General features: G+C 39.7%; 1 protein-coding gene across 1 annotated transcript; it reads right to left on the bottom strand.

The window, feature by feature from the left end:
* Window positions 1-4,924: 4,924 nt before the first annotated feature.
* UBLCP1 (ubiquitin like domain containing CTD phosphatase 1) lies at window positions 4,925-18,016 on the bottom strand. The gene is made up of 11 exons (XM_050905527.1): window positions 17,983-18,016; window positions 15,158-15,351; window positions 14,660-14,751; window positions 14,154-14,239; window positions 13,947-14,062; window positions 12,743-12,841; window positions 11,734-11,771; window positions 9,397-9,495; window positions 8,822-8,938; window positions 7,312-7,439; window positions 4,925-5,937 (listed from the first exon to the last, which is right to left on the bottom strand). The coding sequence occupies exons 2-11, from the start codon at window positions 15,309-15,311 to the stop codon at window positions 5,910-5,912; spliced, it is 957 nt and encodes a 318-aa protein (XP_050761484.1). The 5' UTR covers window positions 15,312-15,351; window positions 17,983-18,016; the 3' UTR covers window positions 4,925-5,909.
* Window positions 18,017-20,652: the final 2,636 nt, after the last annotated feature.

A 20,652-nucleotide genomic window follows, 5' to 3' on the forward strand; every position in this document is an offset into this window, starting at 1 on the left:
TTCAAGGAATATCCATCATTAGGACAGCAGAGGGACCCAAAAGTCACACTGGCATCAGTTGCACTTTAAGCATGTGCTTGAAATTCTGCTCATGCTCACCTACTAAATGGGTGCTTGCAGTTTTCCCTACTCACAAATGTTGCATACCCATGTATGTCATGAAATGTGGACTGAATATAGAAAGCAGGGTAACGCGTCACTAAGCTTTGCAAAAATACAATTCTAGAGCCATCTCAGCTTGCCCTAGGAAGCAGGGTGTCTTAGAAAGTTTTACTAGAATTTGTTAGATTATTTACATTTTTCTTCCTGTGCCACCATTTGTTCTTCTGGTATGACCCAAACTAGGGGAAAACACCTGAGGAATAGAGTTTGATGGTTACCAATGGAGCTCTTGGCTCGTAACACTTCAATAATGTACAAAGCTCATCAAAGCGCTCGGTCATTACAACACCACAGCACACTGCCTCCTATGGAGCACACTGTGCCAATGAAGCACTAAATGAGAGACATGATATACATCTGCGCCAAGAAGCTTTTAAGAAATGAGGGAAAAAATTCTAGAGCGCTGAAAAAAACCAAAGACAGGAAGGAGGCTTTTAACTGCAATATTACTATGAGAACATGCTCAGGAACATAACTCTAGGTGTCAAAGCTGAGCTTGTTCAATTTTTTTTATTCATCTGCGGATATTTCCCTCCAATATGAAGCAATTTAAACAACTTCTCTGAACAGCTGGTGAATCAGCCACTCGTGCCCAGCTGTCTGGCTCTGTGGTCTGTGTTCAGGAAGAAGCATGGCAGATCCAACTCAAAATCCAGGGGCTGATCTTGCAGCAAGTAGAACAAAGTATTAGCTCAGACCACTGGAGATAAAAATCCCGACCAAGTCTGAAGGTTGAGATGTTTGGCTCAAGCATTTATATTGAACTATGACCTGATGCTCTGATTCAGAGTTTGACTTGCCTTCCTCTCAAGAGCAGCATAAATAAGTGAAGAACAAGGCTCTCCCTGTTAAATACCAAATGCTTTAACACCACAGGTGAAGATATTTAGTCACTAAAAATCTGATGCAATAACCTTAGTGTTTCAAAACACCAAAGTCAAAATCTTCCGGGGTGTTGCAAGGGAAGGAGGGGACATCACTCAGCAACAGTGACCATGCAGGCTCTGCTTCAGGTCACCCAGTCCCCTTGCACACAGGAGCTGCAGCCAACCCTGGCCCCCACCATGGTGAAAATGATAAGAGCTGCTCTTTTCTGATATATAAACACCTTGAAAAATGGTGTTGTGTGAGCAGAGTGGGTGTGCAATTCCAACTAGACAGCTGAAAGGAAAAAAAACCCACAACTTTCAATCAAGTGTTAATGATGCACTTTTCTTTGCTGTGCCCACCACCCCACCCATAGTGCTAAGAGCATTACGCAATTTGAGAACAAGCTGCCTTTGACTTATACCCATTATTTCTTAACAGAAAATGAATTGGTGGGAAAACTATTTGCTAGGAGAGACATAGAAATTAATGGCATGGCATTGTATGTGTCTGTGTGTGGCAAGGAAACATGCCAAGCTCTGCACAGACTCCTGAGAACTAAATGAGTATCCAAGTGCTCACAGAATCAATGCAGCATCAAAGGATCTCCAGAGATGAGCAAACTTCATAAATAAGCATAAATAATGAAGCTCACAGATGTATGAGAAAGCACATCAGTATATATATAGTTTATTTTGAAATCCTCTATTATAAAACATCATCAGAAAAGGGCTGATGTATGAATGATGAGGTTGAGGCCTCGTGTGATTATCGGGGATCTAAAAGATAACGGGGGATAGCAGTGTAGGGGATCTGGAGTGGATAATATGGCTGGGAAATAAAGGTCTAAAATAAACAGTGTGGTCCAGTAGATAAAGCTGGGAGTCAGGAGGGTCAAAGTTAGAACTATAAGGCACCATAGACATTTTTCACCATTCTCTAGGAAAACTTAACCAAACTGAAATTGTTCATCTCTTGCCATGAGGCAGTTCTTCCAGATCCTGAATCTTTTGAGTTGCTTATACCTATAACATATCCTGATTAGTGAGGAGCCCTTTCAAAGCACAGATGTCAGTATAGCACTCTGTTAACTTATGGCTGTCACAAGATAGTGCTAATATTACTTACACAAGAAACTCGTAACACTTGAAAGATGTACCTTTGTCTTCTCCAGGACAGATCAGTATTTTTTTCTTCTAGTCCTGTTATTCTCTCCCTCAACATTTCTTTTTCACTGAAATCTTTCTCCATCAATCCCCCAGCCAAAGCACTTCATCAGCCACCCTACACTGGGTGCAGCGGTCGCCCACGCTAACACCGGCTAGCACCTGCCACGACTGCTGCAACGTCAATAGCGAAATGTCAGAGGATTCTGCCCTCTGACACCTCTTCATCCAGCATTTCTTGTTTTAAACAGCTTTAATGAATCAGGAGAACTGTGTACTTTTCTTTACCCTCTGAAACACAGTTTTTACCTAGCTTTCATCTTGTTCGTAGAAAGTATTCAGCACTTCTCACATCAGTCTTAAATACATCCTGAACAGACAGAGTGGAAAATTGTCTTAAACCCTTTGGCATCCACTTGCTGTCAGTCGCATGTCAAGTCAGGAATAAAAATTGGCAACTAGCTGTAGATATCACAGTCATGCAGCAGGATTTGTGGAGCTGAATTTGCAGTTCAGTTCTTGGCTTCAGCTGTCACTCCCTGTACCTGCAGTGATGAGCATTCATGCCACAGTGAGGCATTAGAGTTGTCAGATATCCAGAGCTTACAGAAATAACTTCATTTTTAAATGGACTGTCTCTTTTGGTATGAATAATCAGACAGAACAAATACAAAATGCTTGACATGTACTGGGAGCCCAGTACAGTCTCTGACACATGAAAATATTTGGAATATTTCTGACTCCATTTAACGCTTCTCCAGAGTTTCGCAGAACAGTAAATTATGAGCTCTATAATTAAGCCACACACTCCCTTCTCTTTTTGATTATGCTTTAGTCCTATTTCTTTTAACAGAGATTGTGAAAGCCATTGATCAAATACGTCTCAGGGACCTCGATATAACCTAAAAGGAAAACTATATGTTAACAGGGAACAAGGCTTTAAACTTTGCTGTTGATAGTTATTCCCCAGGCTCAACTACACTTTGGAAATACAAGTAGGTCAAAACTGCCTTCCCTAGCAAAAAGGAGAAACAAAAAATCAGCAGAGGTGTTTTCCTCTGAACTTATGAGCAATAAATACATTATTTTGGGGCTAAGCAGAAAAGTAGCCATTTATCCTTGCAGTTATACTAAAATGTGGTAGTTTGGCACAGAATCATATTTTCTGTATAGCCCGGAAGAGTCACGTAGTACAAACAAGAGAGCTGTGCTGCTCTGGCCAAAGTTCCACCCAGCAGTGGTTAAGGGGAGCATGCAGGCTCGGCCGCTATGTGTGACCTGCTCTCATCTTCCTGAGCACCTGCAATTCTTGTATTAAGGATATTAGACCTTCTTAGCCTATTCCTTTTAGCATCTGACTATGGACTTGTTCACGAAGTTGTCCAACTCCTCTCTGAACCTGCTGATGCCACCTGCCTCCACAACAAACCGCGGCAACAAATTCCAGGAGTTTGCTACCTGCTGCTCTTAACAATTTTAAGCCACACTCACATTTGTGTGAGTGACCCCTCATTCTAGTATTGTGGGATTTGGTGAACATTTTTGTTTTGCGCTTGCCTTCAAGATTTTATAAATCTCAATCATGTCTCAGCCAAGTAAATCACTGCAGCATTTTTAGCAATAGCCAGTAACATACACAGGCTTCTTTTGCAAAAAAAAAAAAAAAAAAAAAAAATTCAAATTGCAAGACTAGACTTCAAACATAAAATATGGTAAGGGAAACAACATTAGTCATAAAAGACGTGATGACTTGTCAGCAACAGCAATGTGTTACCATCACATTGAGATCACACTCTCACATATTCCAGCTCAGCTTATAAAATATTTGAAAAGGGAGTGCACATCTACTTCAGATCAGCCAATACTTTGAAATTTTGGGATGAAATCCCAGTGTCACCAAAATAAAAAAAAATCAAGATTTTTTTTTTATAGGTTCCTTGTATAAAGCAAAAGAAAGGAGTATCGCTCGTTCACTATAAAATTCCTCTTTGTGTGCCAACTTTGAGCAAAAAGATATGGGCACGTTTAAATACATTCCCTTGGTTCAGTTTTCTCTATCTGGCTAGCATAACAAACTCTATAGGTGATTCAAGTGCAATGCCTTGAGTTCCTTCAATTGTTTAAATTGAAAGGTATTCTAGTACACCGTATAACAGTCTTATATTCCAATATCTATGCTACTGCAGCCTTTCTAGGTAAAGGATCACTGTTCTAACCTCAGGGACTCTATCTGCGCTCTACAGACACCAGTGAGTCAGCCTTCTAGTTCAGAAATCAGCTCTAGGAGACAAAACTTCAGAAATTCATCCTCCATACTTACCTAAAACAAAGATTTTTATGCATCACGTTTCTGGTTTACTAGTTTAAAACACAGCTTGGGTTGGCACTAAACCACAAAGAGCAGTGGATAAGCAACTGTATATTTTCTGACAGGTCACTGAGCCAGAGCCTAACATGCTCATCTTAATGGCTCATTTGTGTCTGCTGTCCTGACATTCTGACATTTGCTGTCAGGGCTCCTTTCCTGGGCAGCTAAGCGCTTCACTACTCGACACCGCTGCCCTAATCTGCAGTGGCACATACCAGTCTCTTACTTAACTACTGATGCAAAATGGGTGTCTCTGGAATCCAAAGAAACACCCCAAAAAGCCAAAATGAAGATTAGCAATGGCTTCTCTATTCTGCAAACTAGATATTGAAGACAGCACAGGACACAAATTATGAAAAAGGTATTTATTATTTACACAACTGCTATAGTTCCTTAAGAACAATATATACCATTTTTATTTGAAAGGGTCAGTCTTCTTTCAAATACATGAACTGCATAATGCACAAGTGTTGGTAATGCCAAACAGCAGTCACATCACACTTCTATAGTGCAGGCATAAGCAGCGCAAGTAAATGATATTTTCAGAACAGTATGGCTGAATATTGTATTTAAACACAGTGTTTGCACTTTGACAAGATTTAGCTAGAAGAGAACAAGGGTTTTGTTCATGCTTTGTTAGGAATGTGACTTTCCCATCTGAGGTTTAAACCCTTTATCTGACATATGAGAATTTTTCAGGCAGACTGCTTTTCACTTACCAAATAAGAGTGGGTTTCTCTCCCTCAAACTTCAATCTTTTGTTTTCCAGTAAACACTGCTTTATAGTACAAGTTCACACAGTGGGGTAAATTGGCCACAGAGGTGGTAGTTTCCCATCTTACTGTCTTGCACAGAGAAACACTGACATACTAATACATATCAAACTTAGACAACTTGTAATTTATAGACTTAAATACTGGAATGGGAGAGGGAGACTGTTTCTAAAGATGGAGGGAATAGAGGGCTTTTACAATTCATACACTGCCAAGGTTGGCTCCTTACTCAACTTTTTTGGTCTAAATATTTTTTTCTAGTTTCAGAATGGTTTTGGTCTTTAATGGTTATGGTTGTACTTCGGCAGCAAAGGAGAGGAAAGTATTTTAAGTAGTAACACCAGAACTGAATGCAAGAAAAAGTAACTGACTTGTTTCTCCCACTTTGAGCTTATTGCTGTGATCTTTTAAAAAAAAACCCCCACAACCAACCAACTGGAAGACCAAGTATAGCAGTCATTCTGGCATTGGATCCAGTGTCCAGCACTATTATACTCTAGCGTAAAAGCAAGGAAAAGTCCAATGATCTTAGTTGTGTTCCCTTCAATTCAGTGCCACACAATTTTACTAGCGTTATTGTCCTTGCTTCTTTGAAAGATACCTGAAAGAAACAAAAGTACTGTTTTTCACAAAATGAGAGGTAGGCACAAACATATCTAGTACCTTTTATAAGCTCAAAGTATGAATCTGCTTTCTTTTCTCACTAGCAATCTCCCTATTGATAACCAAAAATTACAAATGTGATCAATACTACTTATGATTTTATTTGATTTCAACATTCTTTCAATTCCATGATAGGTTATCTTACAGTAATTCTAAGTCATGTTTTTAGTTAGACTCTATTAGGTTTTTAAACAAAAGGGAGGAAGGAAATGGAAATGTTTTATTCTAAGAGGTTGAAAATTACATCAGTTAGAAAAGTAGCTATTATATCCTTTAAGATAAAAAGGCCCATTAGATACAGCACTCCTTCAAATAAATTCAAGACTTTAATGAACAGTCATCCAGCATAACCTGAAAAGAACAGCCCTCCACTAGCTTCTTTAGAGAATCTGAGTTACTCTAAAATGCCTGTTTTCTGATCACATAGTTCTCCTACCACTACAGCTGGAGCAATCTGGCTATGTGGTGACACTGAAGTCTTTGCAAATACTCTAGAAAAAAAAATCCAACCAATTTAACTGACAGTGTGAAATATCCAGTGAATTTCACTGCTTTTAAAGTTTAACATTTGACTTTCTGTTCTAATCAGAAACAAGAAAGCAAATTGTATCAAGTTTGCAAGGCTGTTCTTTTAAGCACTGGATGAGTGTTTTTTGAATAGCATATTGCACACACTTTTTTCACATGTATTGAAACTTCAGGCTGTTGCATAAAACCATTAAGAAGAATTTTGCCCAAAAACTTCAGCTAATCATTCTCTAGCAAGAATTAGGATGGTAACTGGTGCCCTAAGCATTTGGAAAACTCTCGTTCATAACACAGTAACATACATTTCAGAGCTGATGAATACCGTAATACCACACAACCGGGATAGCGCGTGAGAACCACACCGCAACACCCCAAACCTCTGAAGTAACCGCCAGAAAAGTTGCCTCGTAACAAAGGACCTGAGATCTGAACTGACAGCCTAACTTTGTAGGGGTGGAAAGAGAGAGATTTCCAGGGACCAGGTTCCTTCAAACATTCTTTTCCCTTTAGCAAGCATAATTACTTCATTGAAAACAATCGGCAGTCCTGAATACTGGAGAAGTATGAAAAAAAAGTCCATTCTGTCAAAATCTTATCATTTTAGGGAAGCAGCCCAAACATTATAGCCTTATTAAAATTCTACTCAAACTAAAGGACCTTCATAACTCTAAGTGATGTCAAAGTTCATCAGCTCAGTTGTTTCCAGTCTTTGTACAGACAACCTCAAGCAAAATACAGTGGGGTCAGGGACAGAAGGAAGAAAGAATTTTGACTTTGTTCTTACCTTTCCCAATGTTTGTGATTCAGCTCCAAGAAGTCATCTAATTTTGCTATTTCTTTGAGGTATTGAGTGAGTTTTAGAAGCTCCTTGTCTTTATCCCGATTTAAATGTGCTTTCATAAAAGGCCTTATCTATACAAAATAAACAAACTGGGTATAACCATTTGCTCAAAGTAAGAAAAATGCTTCCGATTCTCTATCATTTACCACCTAATTAAAATATATTTTCAGTACTATGCCAAGTTATAACTCCTCTTAGGTAAGAGGAAGAAAAACCTTTTCCATTAGTGGTCACATCCAATTTGTCTTGTTATTCATGCAAACTGGACTGTAGGGTTTTTGCCTTGCATGCCCACCAGGAGGAAATTTGTTTTGTCTTGAACTTCTTCAAGCCTTCCCCTCCCAGTCAGACAGAACGATAAAATGATCTGGAATGGACTGCCACATTTTCTAATATGATTTCATAGATATTTTTGCAGGAGACATAAGGGGTTTTCAGCTCTGCTTTATGAGTTGTGTGGCATCACTGGAACCAGATGGTTCTTTTCAACAAAAAGCATTTGACTACAATCATAGCCTCTGTGAAAAGAGATATCAGAAATAAAGCTTATCTGACAATGGCTTTAAGCTTGGAATACATTATACCTGTGCCTTGTTTTAGTGATTCAACGTTCTTGTTTGCAGCTCTGTTAACAACATTTTGACAAACATCTTTCAAATCTGAGCAAGAGGGAGCTCTCTGGATAATCCTCTCCTAGCAAGATCTTTGCTATTCCTGATTCTCCTAACACTGTACAGTTCCAATTAACATCCTCTTGCTAGATCTCATCAATTGCTATCCTCTTCACATCATGGATACTTTCAAAGAAACATCATCTTGGATTTCTGCATTTGAAAACATCTTTTTTTTTTTTTTAAAAGAAATTTATGAGGGTTCTTTTAGTACCGTACTGCTGTACCATCATATATAAGTAGAAGCTTAAGTTGCATTCTGCTTATTCAGAACGAGCACTGATAATGGAGCACAAACTGGTTGACAATTTTATAAAATGAAATATTTGCTGTTCTGCAGTCAAAATGGCTCAAGGTATTAATTATTTCCCAGAACAGAATGCTTGCTATTACATTGGCGTACTACCTACCATGAAGTACAGCCACTTGTTATTTATTTTCCGAATATAACCACTCTTGAGATTGAGCATCACATATTTCAGTGGTGCCTGTCAGCAGTGCCCAGCTTGATTATGGCTAGCAGGTATAATTTAAGCAGAAATCATAATTTCATTGATTTTGGTAGTCTCTTAAAAGCTCACTTAATAGTGAAACAAAGCTTATTTAATACTACTATTAGGGAAATATTAGTCCAGACAAATAGCAATCTAAATAAAAAACTATAATAAAATACGTATCTTTGCTAGTTAAGAATAGCCTTTCTTTATGATACAAAGTATGAGAAAGTACTACTTGAAGTATAAGAAAAAGTAGTAATAAATGAAAATTCCAGTTAAAATTACCTTGAGTCCATTTTGTGGATTCATTAGGAAGTTTCGGCCAATATCATCAAACATAATAGTATTTTTTTTGCTGTAATATTCTGAAAATTTTCCCCAGATAACACCAAGAGGCTTCACCTGCAAAAATAGCACATACAAGGTACGTGAGGTAAATCAGATCATACGCAGGAGATGAAAATACCAGTCTATAGGAACTTGAGTCCAAACTCGAATGGACACTTGTATTCTTTTGCTGAAAAATTAGCAGGTAGTTGGGCTTTAATAAGGGAAGAGATGTGAAATAGTATAACATACTAAATACCCCCCCCACTAAAGAAAACCTTTCTGCTGGTACTAAATTTTCTTGCAACAGTTATCTATTATTTGATTTGAAAGCAGTGCCATCCAAATGTACTACTCAAAACAAAACATTAATAGAGAATTTCAGTAGGAAAAAAAAAAATCTATGCTTCCAAGATTCTTACAGTTTTCTTGCATGAAAACTCCAGCACAACTTTATTGTTGAATATTTCAAAGGGGTATGATAATGTGTCAGTTGAATGTAGAAAAAGATCAGGGAAAAAATAGGTACTTACATCTATTAGTCCTCTTCTAGGAGTGTGCACTGTTATCATGGCAGCACTGTCCAACATGAAAGTTATCTTGTAGTTTGCATTGGTACTCACTCCAAGCTCCTGCATCACAAAGATCTATGATTAAAACTTCTAATTATGACAGTTTTACCGCTGTACAACTGAAACCACGATTATAATACATTGTTTGTCAAAGCATGAGCTGCTGAGGATTACCAGAGACACACTAAAAATAGGTATCTGGGGGGTTTTAAATTTTTTTATCCAATGAGAATCATAAAAGTACACCATTCTACCAAAAGAAAAAAAGCTGATAGGAATTTAATTTTGCAGTGTTTGCTATCAGAAACTTAACAACTGATGTCAGCATAAAATCAAAGCAACTCCGCAGAAAAGGCAAAATACAGAGAGGTCTTGCCCATACCTTCATGCATAATCTCTCACAAGTTCTATGTGCCTCAACTTTACTCAATATCTATAGCAAGGATAGCAACTGTGTACTGTCTGCTATTTGGTCCTTCCAGTAAGCTGCAACAAATCACAGCCCAATCGAAGATGAAATACACAGTAACAGTTCATTGTTACCGTTTCCTCCTACACCTGTCCAAGATAGCCAACTTCAGTCAGAAGTCCGTCAGTTTGCACTTTATGGATTTGATAACTCCTGAAATAAAGACTCTAAGGAAAACATCCTTTTTAGAAATAAAAACTTTGACTAGATGAGAGAGCATCATTTCCATTTCAAATCCTTTCCAAAGCTGAAAAGTAATAGTAAAATCTGCTGACATGTTATAACATAGATATTGCTGACAATTTCTGGTGTGTGCAACAGCAGTAGTAGGCAAAGCTACATAACAAGGAGAAAATATCCACTGCAACATCTCTCTTGCAAATATCCAGCCACACTTAACTGATTTGCTTTTGTATGAAAAACTGAATCTTGCAAATGAAAAGTGTTACCTACCTGGGTCAGCGTCCTGTTACACTGAAATAACTAGCTGTTCTAGAGGGACTGAATTCCAGGCATAAATAGATGGTAAGTGAGAGATTAAACTTGGTTATCTGATAATCCCTTCTTTTTAATGCTGTTCCTGCTTTGTAGTTTAAAACAAAAACTTTAATGCCAAGTATTGCTGGGATCATTGTTCCCTGACAAAAAGTGAAACTTTGAGAGGTAAGCACCCCTGGTGCTATCAGTTTAAGGAGAAATGGCAGCTGGCATCTAGTGGTAGGAATCTCAACTGATCAAGATCCTGGAGTAGGCATAGAAAGGTTGTGATTCAGTAACACATAAAAGGGCTGGAAAGGCGACCCAAAAATGTAGAAAGGTGACCAGTGCAGGGGAAACAGCCCAGTTTTGAACCATGGTTTTCCACAAGACTGAGTCCTAGTGCTACACTGACATAAACGGAGATGTAACGTTGCCACAAGAAGTGCAATGTTTGCAAGGCTCAATGCTGATTTTACTTGCACTAATTGCACTTCATAGTTCTGATTAAAGGTTCTCATTTCTGAGATCACTCTGAGGCATTTTTATTTGTTTAGAAAAATTGTAGCAATTCATTATTTTGAGGAAAAGAACAATGGAAAATGTGCTTTGGTCTGTTAAAACCTGAAAAAATGGTTAGTCTATAACAAAGAGTGGAGATACAAATGCTTAAATCTGGAAAAGTTTTCCCTGAAGAGGAAACAAGCTTTGATTTATAAGCATAAAAACCCCAACCTATCAAGCAAACATACAGCAATTCTTAGTAAGCTCATTAGATTTACAGCTAAGCCTGACTGTAAATATGTTTACCACTAGGTCAGCTGTGCAAAACTGGCTAGTTGCCTGATTTAGGTACAGAAGAAACTAGGATTGAAAGAAGCTCTTGTGGATGTTTTAATAAGGCAGAGGAAGCAACAGAACCACACAGCTGCAAGAGGTACAAGATAAATATGAAAAGAGTTTCCTCTTGATAACCTACTCCAGCATGCCACATCTGTTCGCTCCTTTAAAAAAAAAATATTACACTTAAAGACTAGAACTCTATAATTAGAGGTAAGATGAAAGCAACTGCAAAGGCTGCGTGACTAATCTAAGTTTCAGCAGGTATTGACTTGTGTTTACTTCTGCTAAATTTAGCACCTACTGCTGATAGTTTGTGTGGAATTCTAAAATTAGATTTAATCTAGTTTTATGACAAAGATAATTTAAAGTGACTATGAAGACTTAAACTCGGGTTTTGATTCATACAGCCTCCCCAGTTGCTAACCCTCTCTATAACGCTGAGCATGACTCCAACTATATGAACAGCTAGCCAGACTGGAAATAAATTACATATTTTCAGAACAACTTACTTTCATTTTAGCTTCAATCCACTTCATATTAGTAGCAGCTGAAACAAAGGGAGAAAACAGAAAGAATACTTTATCAAAATAAGTCATTGACAAGCAAAAAGAAACAAGTCAAGAAATTGCTCACTTGACACATCAAATTTTTACATGAAGTTTAATTTCAGAAAGATCCATCCTTGTTACAGCTTTTAGGGTTCACTGCCTCAAAGAGAGTCTTCCTTCATGGAAGTTTATTTTTATTTGGAAAAGCTCACTTTTCAAATGAACAGCTAGATAAAGCACTGCATGCATTTAAACCATTTTCTAGATCAGCTGTTACTGAACTACAGTCTGCAGGACCATAAGAAGTGGGCTGCACCTGCTGTGAGGAACCATACTGCCTTTGCAAGATTTTCTCCTAGAAGCAATGATAAGAATACATAAGGCCTGGAAAGGACAAAGGGTCAACATTGCCCACTAATGTAAAATATGTGGAAACATTGTTCCAGACTATGAAAACTAAATTTTGTAATACAATTTTAATATGGTTTAAACTCTGCACTGGCTAAAGTCTGTTCTCCAGCTGTTGGACAGGAAGTGAAACAGCACGCAAAGGCAAACGATCAACCATCCCTGCAGACAGGACAGTTTGGTTCATTTGGCAGTTCACTACTTATTGTCTGAATTCAGATATTTCTAAAGGTAGCCATTAAACAGCGTTTGAATGTGGATTATACAATTTTGTTACTTCAAGCACTTGTTTATTTGTACAAAGTAACACTCAGTAAAGTGATGTTGAGCTTTATAGTGTGATTAGACCCATTCCTGTGAGCAATATAAGAATTACTGTTTTTCTAAAATAGCTCTAATAGCGGTGTGAACATTCCTGCTGAATGTATTATAGCTAAGCATTCATGTATTGTTTTAGATCTTGTGAGTCACACTAAAAAGCAATATAAAAACCTCCCACCTGGAGTCTCTGCTCTGAATGACAATTTACAATAAAGTCTTAGGTATCGAGTATAAAACTTACACCAAATTACAATATCATAATCCTCATATGCAGATGTCAGGAATTCATGAAGGTATGGCCTCATCAGTTCTACCCCAGTTTCAGCACATGATCTGTGGTCTAAAAAGAATATAAGAGAGAAGCAATTAATTATTAAAGTTTAAGTTAAGTTATTAAAGTTCAGACTGACCTTCCTATCTATCCAGGGACCTGAAGAGTTTCATGAGGGAAGCACTGTGGCACTTTAAATCATGAATTAATTCATAGCAAACTACCATTCGCATTTTAAAGGTGGAGAGAGGAAGCAGAGGGGATATTTATCTGTTGATCCTTACAGGTATTTGAGGGCTTAGCTAATAATTAAATCAGAGATCTGTGGGTCTGAATATCTTTGAAGAGTCAAGTTCATCTGTGCACCTCAGCAAATTTGTAACAGCCCAGATATGAAACAGGTTCCTTCAAACCCAGTCCATCTAATTTTGTGAACATATACCAAGCTTATTTCAGACATGTAAACATTGCCCGCTGCAATTAGAAAACTGCTGTCAAATTCTGCTAGCAGAAGACGTCTAAATAAAAATTTTAAACTCAGTAATAGGTTGAATTTTGATCTCAGATCGTAAACAAATCTCATCAAAAAGGAAAGCTAAGAAAAAGGAATAAAGCAAGCTATTATTTACTGCTTATAGTCAAGCTGCCATGACACACCTACATCCCAGAAAATTAAGTCAGAAGGAAAATTCTGGCTTCCAAAAAAACCAGTCTGACAGAATTTTCAAGCAAAATGTGTTTTTGTGCATGTTTAGTAATGATCTGGAAATAAAATTTGAATCTATTCTCTCACACCCCTCAAAAGTGGAGTCAATCAGGTACAGACTGAGATTGTTATTTTACAATATCTTGCCCTGCCACCATGATGTCCAAGATACAAGTTGGTCAAGAGAACGATTATTTGGATAAAATACCAAATTGCTACTTTTTTATGCCTTCCTGCAGAAAGTAAATAGTTGCTGCACTAAAATCAACAATATGCAACACTTAAAAAGCCCAATGCTTTTTAAAATATGAGCAGAAGACCCCAAAATATTACAAAGCAGAAGTTATATATTACAACACATACCAAAGTTACTGAAGCAGATTTGTAAAGCAAATATCAAGAAACGTGAACTGGCAAATAAACTGACCTCTTAAATGAATAAAACCCACAAGTTGCATAAAATCTCACCAAATAGCGTATAATCAACGTCTAGCACCAGCAGCTTTTTTCCTTCTCTAGGAGGATTCAGAATTTCCACTTTGTATTCTTTAACTCTGCGGGAAATTTTTAGTAGATTTTCTTCCCTAATATAACAGTGCAAAAAGTTACAGTTAACTAAAATGCATACTGTACATTCAATAACAGGATTGTTTTCTAATAGCTAAAACTCCTAACCTGTTTTCTACTTCCACAACTTCCTCTTCAATATCAAAGTCATTGACAACATCATCATTATCAGGAGGTGGCCCAAGGACATCTTCCTAGAGGAATAATAATAAAAGATAACTAGGATCACCGAAGGAAAATAACAATGGGTATCAAGTTGCTGTTCCTGCACATTACAGGAAAAAAAATACTATTTAAACAAAATTATTTCACTTTACTAGTGGAAAGAATTACTAAAGTATACTGATGATTGTTCAGATTTGAAAAGTCAGTGAATATCACAATAATAGGTTTGTACTTTAAGTCCAGAACAACACAGGAGTTTATTGAATACACTGCTATCAGAGTTCTGCAGAAAAGCTTACTTTACACAGAAAAATAAACACCAACAGAAGTCTATTATACTACTATTTTTCAAATTATTACTGGAATATTCAAAACTTAAAATTGTAATGAGGAGACATATATAAAAGCATCTTTTCCTGCTTAAGCTAATAAACAAGTAAAATATTTACCAAACTCTCTTCACGAGTGCCCATCATCATAATTTTGGTATTTGGTTTCAATTTGAGAGCTCCAAGCTTAACATCATCATCTGCAGGTTTGCCTATAATGCAAGAAGATTTTTTTTTTTACTGGGGTAGAGAGATTTTAGAAAACTGTCAATACATTTCATGCTTAATTGAAATAAGCTACCCATCAAACACCAGAATACCCCAAGCTGTATTATCATCCTCCTCCATATACAGATACATTGCTTGTCTGGCTAGCAGCAATTTAACTTTTTTTCATGTACGTTTGCCACACTTCCATGTCAGCCATTAAAAAATGACCAGGTAAATGTATCAATAATAAACAATATCCAGTGATGCATAAAATTCCTATGTTCAGTCAAAAGCTAGATCTGGGAGGTAGATGCCCTGTTAGTATATACAACTTGGCTAGGCTTAGAGGATGTTTGTCCATAAACATCTCAGGCACATCCACAACAAATAACAAATATGAATAGTTACCCTTCATTTTAAGTCCAAGTAGTTTTTGACGCTCTGGTAACACTCCAGTAAGGCCTTTAAGAGACTGCTTCAGATCCAACACTGTGTCTTCTTCTGAGAGCGAGGTTATCGTATACTCCTGTCCACCCCATTTTATTATGAGAGAGAGAGACATCCTTGAAGCATATGTTCAGTATTATTTTCCGAAAAATCTGCTGCAGGAGGAAAATACAACGATCACGTAAGGAAGAAATAGGAGAATTACTCTTTTCAGAAGACAAACCATACAGTCTGTTTAAAGTATTTCTGATTTTTTATTATATTGTACATCAAAAAGCCATTTGTTTTGCATGAGCAGATGATAAACGTGTTGATAAAATGTTGAAACTGCGGGAGAAAGAACAGCGCTAAAACTAGGGCTCTGAGTTCCACTTCAATGTATTTAGCAATGTCACATTCACCGTTTGCTCCAGCATATGCTCATTTGCTGTGTGTTCTGTGCAGGTACAGCCTGTTCGCTGCACAACCGGCACCCAAGCAGAGTACTGCAGTATCATAAAAGTCATTTCAAAGCTCAGAAATGGGCTCTGCAATAATCACACAACCGAACCAGCCATGGATATCTTTACATATGTAACAACAAAACAGCAAATATGAAATACCTAAAATATATAAAACCATAAAAACAGTTCTGAAGCCAACAGTTCATTTTTAGCATTGGATTTCTCTAATCACTTTCACTGTGTAATACCTGCAGTAATACACACCGCAGGTCACGTCTCGCTGTAGCAATATCAAAGTAGGAGTTTGAAAACAAAGCCAAAATACACACCTACACAATGCAATTACACTGTAAGAACTGCACTTTCATTGCAGTGCTGACAAAACAACCATAATTATACTATCTTTAGTTTACACAGCATCACTTATACAAATTGTATTTAACAGTTTAGTCCTACATTAAACACAGCAGAAAAACAAGATTTTTAGCTTTATGCAGAAGAAAGAACATGTTTTTTCTGTTAAAGCTTGGAAACAGAGAATCAAGGAGATACTTATGGAAAGGCTGTTATGGACTGTCAGGAGATGCAGAGAAGGCCTCTGCACCACTAATGGTGAGATTGTCCTCGAAAGAGTGATATTCAAAAAGAAGAGAGAACAGACCTGTGAAAAAACCTGAGGCTATCCACCTTCAAGAAATGCATTACACTAAGAAATACAGATCTGGCAATTCTGAAAAATCTCAGAATCCAAAAATCTGGTTCCTCTTCCTCTCTAGCATTGTATTCGCAGAGGCTACCTGCTCTCAGACAAAATACTTCTCATTTATACTGTATAGCCTATTAGGAACGAAGAAGTAATTACTCCGGCATACCCACCAAGCTCAGACCAGATGAGAAATAGAGGGCTAGATACAACCTGCTTGCTGAGGACACTACAAGCCACACCTCCACATTATTCCCTCTAAGAGCCCTGAAAACAAATTGAAGAGGAAAACTGGTATCACAGAAAAGTGAAATTCCTGCCCTGCCCCCCCCTCCAATATCCCCAAATCAGATAGGAACCTGGTCTTATCCTGTGAAAAAGACTCATGAAAAAGGGGTCTTAAAAGCACCAAGACATTCAACTGAGGTTAAGGCTGCATAGAGTCAAGCAATGTTGATACATAAGGTCATTATCATAAATTATCCCTGTCCGTAATCCTTAGACTAAGTTTACAGAAAGAAGAGTTTATTGTCTGTTCTCTCAACTGTACCATACACCTCAAATCATTCTGCAAGAAAATGCATAGGGCAAGAACTGTAAGAAAACTCCTCAAGTCTCTGTCCAGCGCTAAATTGAAAAGATCATCCCTCCAAAGTTGAGCACTTGACCAACGATCTACCCTTACTGAGTTACAGTCCTGTCAAGATAAACGTTATCAGAAATGCCAAGCAGAAATAAGACACCTTTATTCAATGCCAAAACACTAAGAGGACTGAGTGTGGACACCAGAATAAATTATTACAGGAAAACAGATTAGGAGTAGAGAAAGTCACAGGGATTTTCAAAGTTTCTACCATCAGAACTGGACACCACATGAAACTGAAGCTTACTGAAATGAAGTTTGCTTTGGTTAATTCCATTTTCAGAGCCTTTACAAGTCCCTCGGACCACCAAGAGCCTACGAGTTGGAAGGTCACTGGGTCAGAGAAAGTGTTAAAGTTGTGTTGTTGTAGTTAAATTGTTGCATTATGCCACTTTCCTTGGAAGATTTGGAAGAGAGACGTCCACATCTTTAAGTTTCACTAAGCAACATAAAACATAAACATAAAAACCCCAAAACACAGAAAGTGCAATACTGTGCAGACGGGGCCGCGGCACTTTCTACTACACCGCAACAGGTGGAGGAACAGGGTTTCAAATCAGAAGCTGCTCTGTGTCAGCCACCACCGGAAACACGTCTCTGGACAGCAGCCGCAGGAACACAAACCGAGGTTCGCTTCTCCCCCCGTCTCCCGTCGGGGCTGTCCCAGCAGCGACACGGGGCGAGGCGAGCGGGGAGAGCCCACACGCTGCTGCCGGCCCCGGGGCCTGGGGAGCCGCTCCCGCCCCACAGACGTTACGGGGGTACAGACCCGGTCGAGAAAAGCGCCCACCCTCGGGCCCCCCACCCCCGCGAAAGGCCCTGCCTCACTCCGGCCCGGTAAAGCCCGGCCTCCGCCGCACACGGACGGGCTCGGGCCCAGACCCACCGGGCTGCCCCGGCGATCGGGGGCACGGCGGCGCTCCCCGCAGCCCACCGGGTCACAGTGCCGCCACCGATCCACCCCCCCGCCCCTCGGCAGCGCGATGCGGCCCCTCACCCTGGCAACGGAACCGGCACCGTCCCGGGATCCGCCGCACCGGAAGCGGAACTGGCGCCCACCGGAAGCGGGAGGGAGGCAGGCAGGTAGCGCGCGGCGCCCGCAGCCGCCCGGATGTGCGCGGGTTCCCCGCTCGGCGGGCGGTAGCGTCGCCATGGCAGCGCGGGGCGGCCGGGGCCGGCGGGCCCGCTTCGGGCTCCCGGCCGGAACGGTCATTCCCGAGCGGGGCCCGCCGCAGGAGCCGCCCGCGCGGCCGCTGCTCGCCCCGGCGGGCCCGGTCACCGCTGACCGAGCGGTGGTGGGGAGGGCGGGGTGATCCTGCCTGTTCTTGTACCGGTCAGGCTGTGAGGCGAGGGAGAGTTTTCACTTTCTTTAACGAGAAGAACAGCTTTCTTCGTATGCCCGCCTGAGGAGAGCTCCTCGGGGCTGCTCCTGTCGGGTTCACGCAGGAAATCGCGGTTTTGTGAGGTAAAATCCACGGCAGCCACGGAGCGAGGGTCCTGCCCGGGCCCCCGCACTCCCCTCATCGCCGGCTGTGAGGCTGAACTGCACTGGAGTCCCACCAGGGCTCAGCTTGGGCCCCAGGGAGGCCAGTAGAGGCAACTTCCATGTGCAGCCATTGCCGCCAGTGTCTCTCTTTCATTATTAACCCTGAAGGGAGATTGCTCTGTACCCAGGGATCCTGACTCAAAACTTTCTTAGCTTCTAAGGTGACTCTTTACAGGCATATTATCGTTTTTTGTCTGTTGAATCAAGGGTCGCTTCTCCGCTACTGTTGGGATTGTTGGGAACTGGCTTCAGCTGCAGTGGTTTTGTGCATGGACAGCAAATGTAGAAGAAAAAATTTATTTTGCACAAAGATGGCCTTTTGCACTCAAGTATTCTGTTTTGCAGAAATAGTTTAAAGGAAAAAAAATTGTTCTGCGGTAAAGTCTGGTTTCTTACATATGTGAAATCAAGTGGAGATGATACAGACTGCAGTTCCCCTTGGCATCAGTAGAGATGGTGTTAAATTTGACAGAGGAAGTGAAAGTTTCAGTCCTCCCTCATCTCAGGTCTTGCTCTGTAGAGAGGTTAGATGATAGTTTTTCTCTCTCTTTTTTGTTTGGTGATAAATAGGGAAGGGAACAAAAGAGCAGAGGTAAGCAGCTGTGCACCAAGTTCAAGTTTCTTCAGAATGGCTGCTGTAACTTTTAAGAGCCATTCCTAATGGAAGTCAGTCTCGGTGAAGAAGGGCAGTATAAATAAAAACTGCGTAGAAGCCTGATTTCTTTCCTGAGTGGATATGAATTTAATGTATTTGCTGCCTGGATATGTATTTTGAGTTCCGTTCTATATTCAAGTTTTAGCATAAAAGCACTTTGGTTTCCAAAAGAGTGGTACAAATGGGAAACTTCTGTAGTGACTGTTCATGTCAGGTTTAGCTTCTGACTGCACGTAAATCCATGTAAAACCAGTCGTTACGTATCTATCCCAGTCACAGAGGGTTTGCTTTTTCCTTAAATGACACACAGTTGTCCTCCGCACGGCGGCAGCGCATTACAGTAGTGCTGGAAAGCTTCCAAAGCTGCAACTAGTAATTAAAGTCACACCCTGTTATAAAACTATGCACCCTCCAGGCCTGTTTAAAAATTCAGGCTACGAAAATGATACATAGTGTGATCTCCTCTCTATTTGTAATCTTTTTAGAATATTTTTTATTATTTTCTGCTTGGCTTTTAAAAAGCTCTCTTGAAGAGGAGGCAGTAGGGTTTTGGGGTTTTCTTTCTGTTTGAGGAGTAATATGAAAAAGTATAAGTATTTATGCATATTTAATTTCTGGTATGATACTGGTGATTTTGTATCCTATGCTATGGCTAGGACATCCTTGTGCTAGGCACCGTTGAAAAATGCTCTGATCCTGACAATGTTCATGTGGCACAGATAAATATATCCTTTTACTTAGCTGTGAAAACGCATGGTGGTGCTCAATCCTAACATTAATAAGTGCAAAGCGGTAAAGTAATTTGACTAAGACCATATAATTACAATTCAGAGCCCAAACAGCATAATCTTTTCTTTGAACTGAGGAGTTTGTTTTGTGCTGGTACTCTCTGGGTTTACACTGTGGTAAACTAGCAGAGCAAGGAGGAAGGAAAAGCAGTGGGGAAATTTTGAAGCAAATGCACGTTCCCTTTCACCTTGATGTGCACTACGTCCTGGGATGCTCCAGGGTGAAATAAAAAAAAGTGACTGCATGTCAAATTGATGCCTGCTGGCTCCCTTCCAGTACCTCATGTTCACAGCAAGCATTTCTGAGCGTTTTGAGGAATACGCTCCTGTGCAGAACTACTGAAGCCTAGGAGCTCATCTCCTAAATTGCTGTTCATGCTGCATATAAGAGAGGAAAATTCCCACTAGCAACTCTGGGGGATGCTAGGTAAGAATCCTTTGAAATCATCATTTAAAGCTGAAAACCGTGCGGAAAGCACAAAAGGTTGCTTTGAAAATTAAGTGAAAGATTAGATCACATCTCTATGTGATCTAAGGAGTTAGAAAGCAAAAGGTGATGACATTGCAGGGCTGAGAGATGCTAAATATTTGATATATTCTGTGACAATGGTGGAGAGTCAGTGCGGATGTTAATGTCATGCAGACTCTGAATGGGCCAACATCCCAGATATCAAGGTT

Source organism: Gymnogyps californianus, chromosome 14 (genome assembly GCF_018139145.2).
Source record: "Gymnogyps californianus isolate 813 chromosome 14, ASM1813914v2, whole genome shotgun sequence".
Taxonomy (NCBI): Eukaryota; Metazoa; Chordata; class Aves; order Accipitriformes; family Cathartidae; genus Gymnogyps; species Gymnogyps californianus.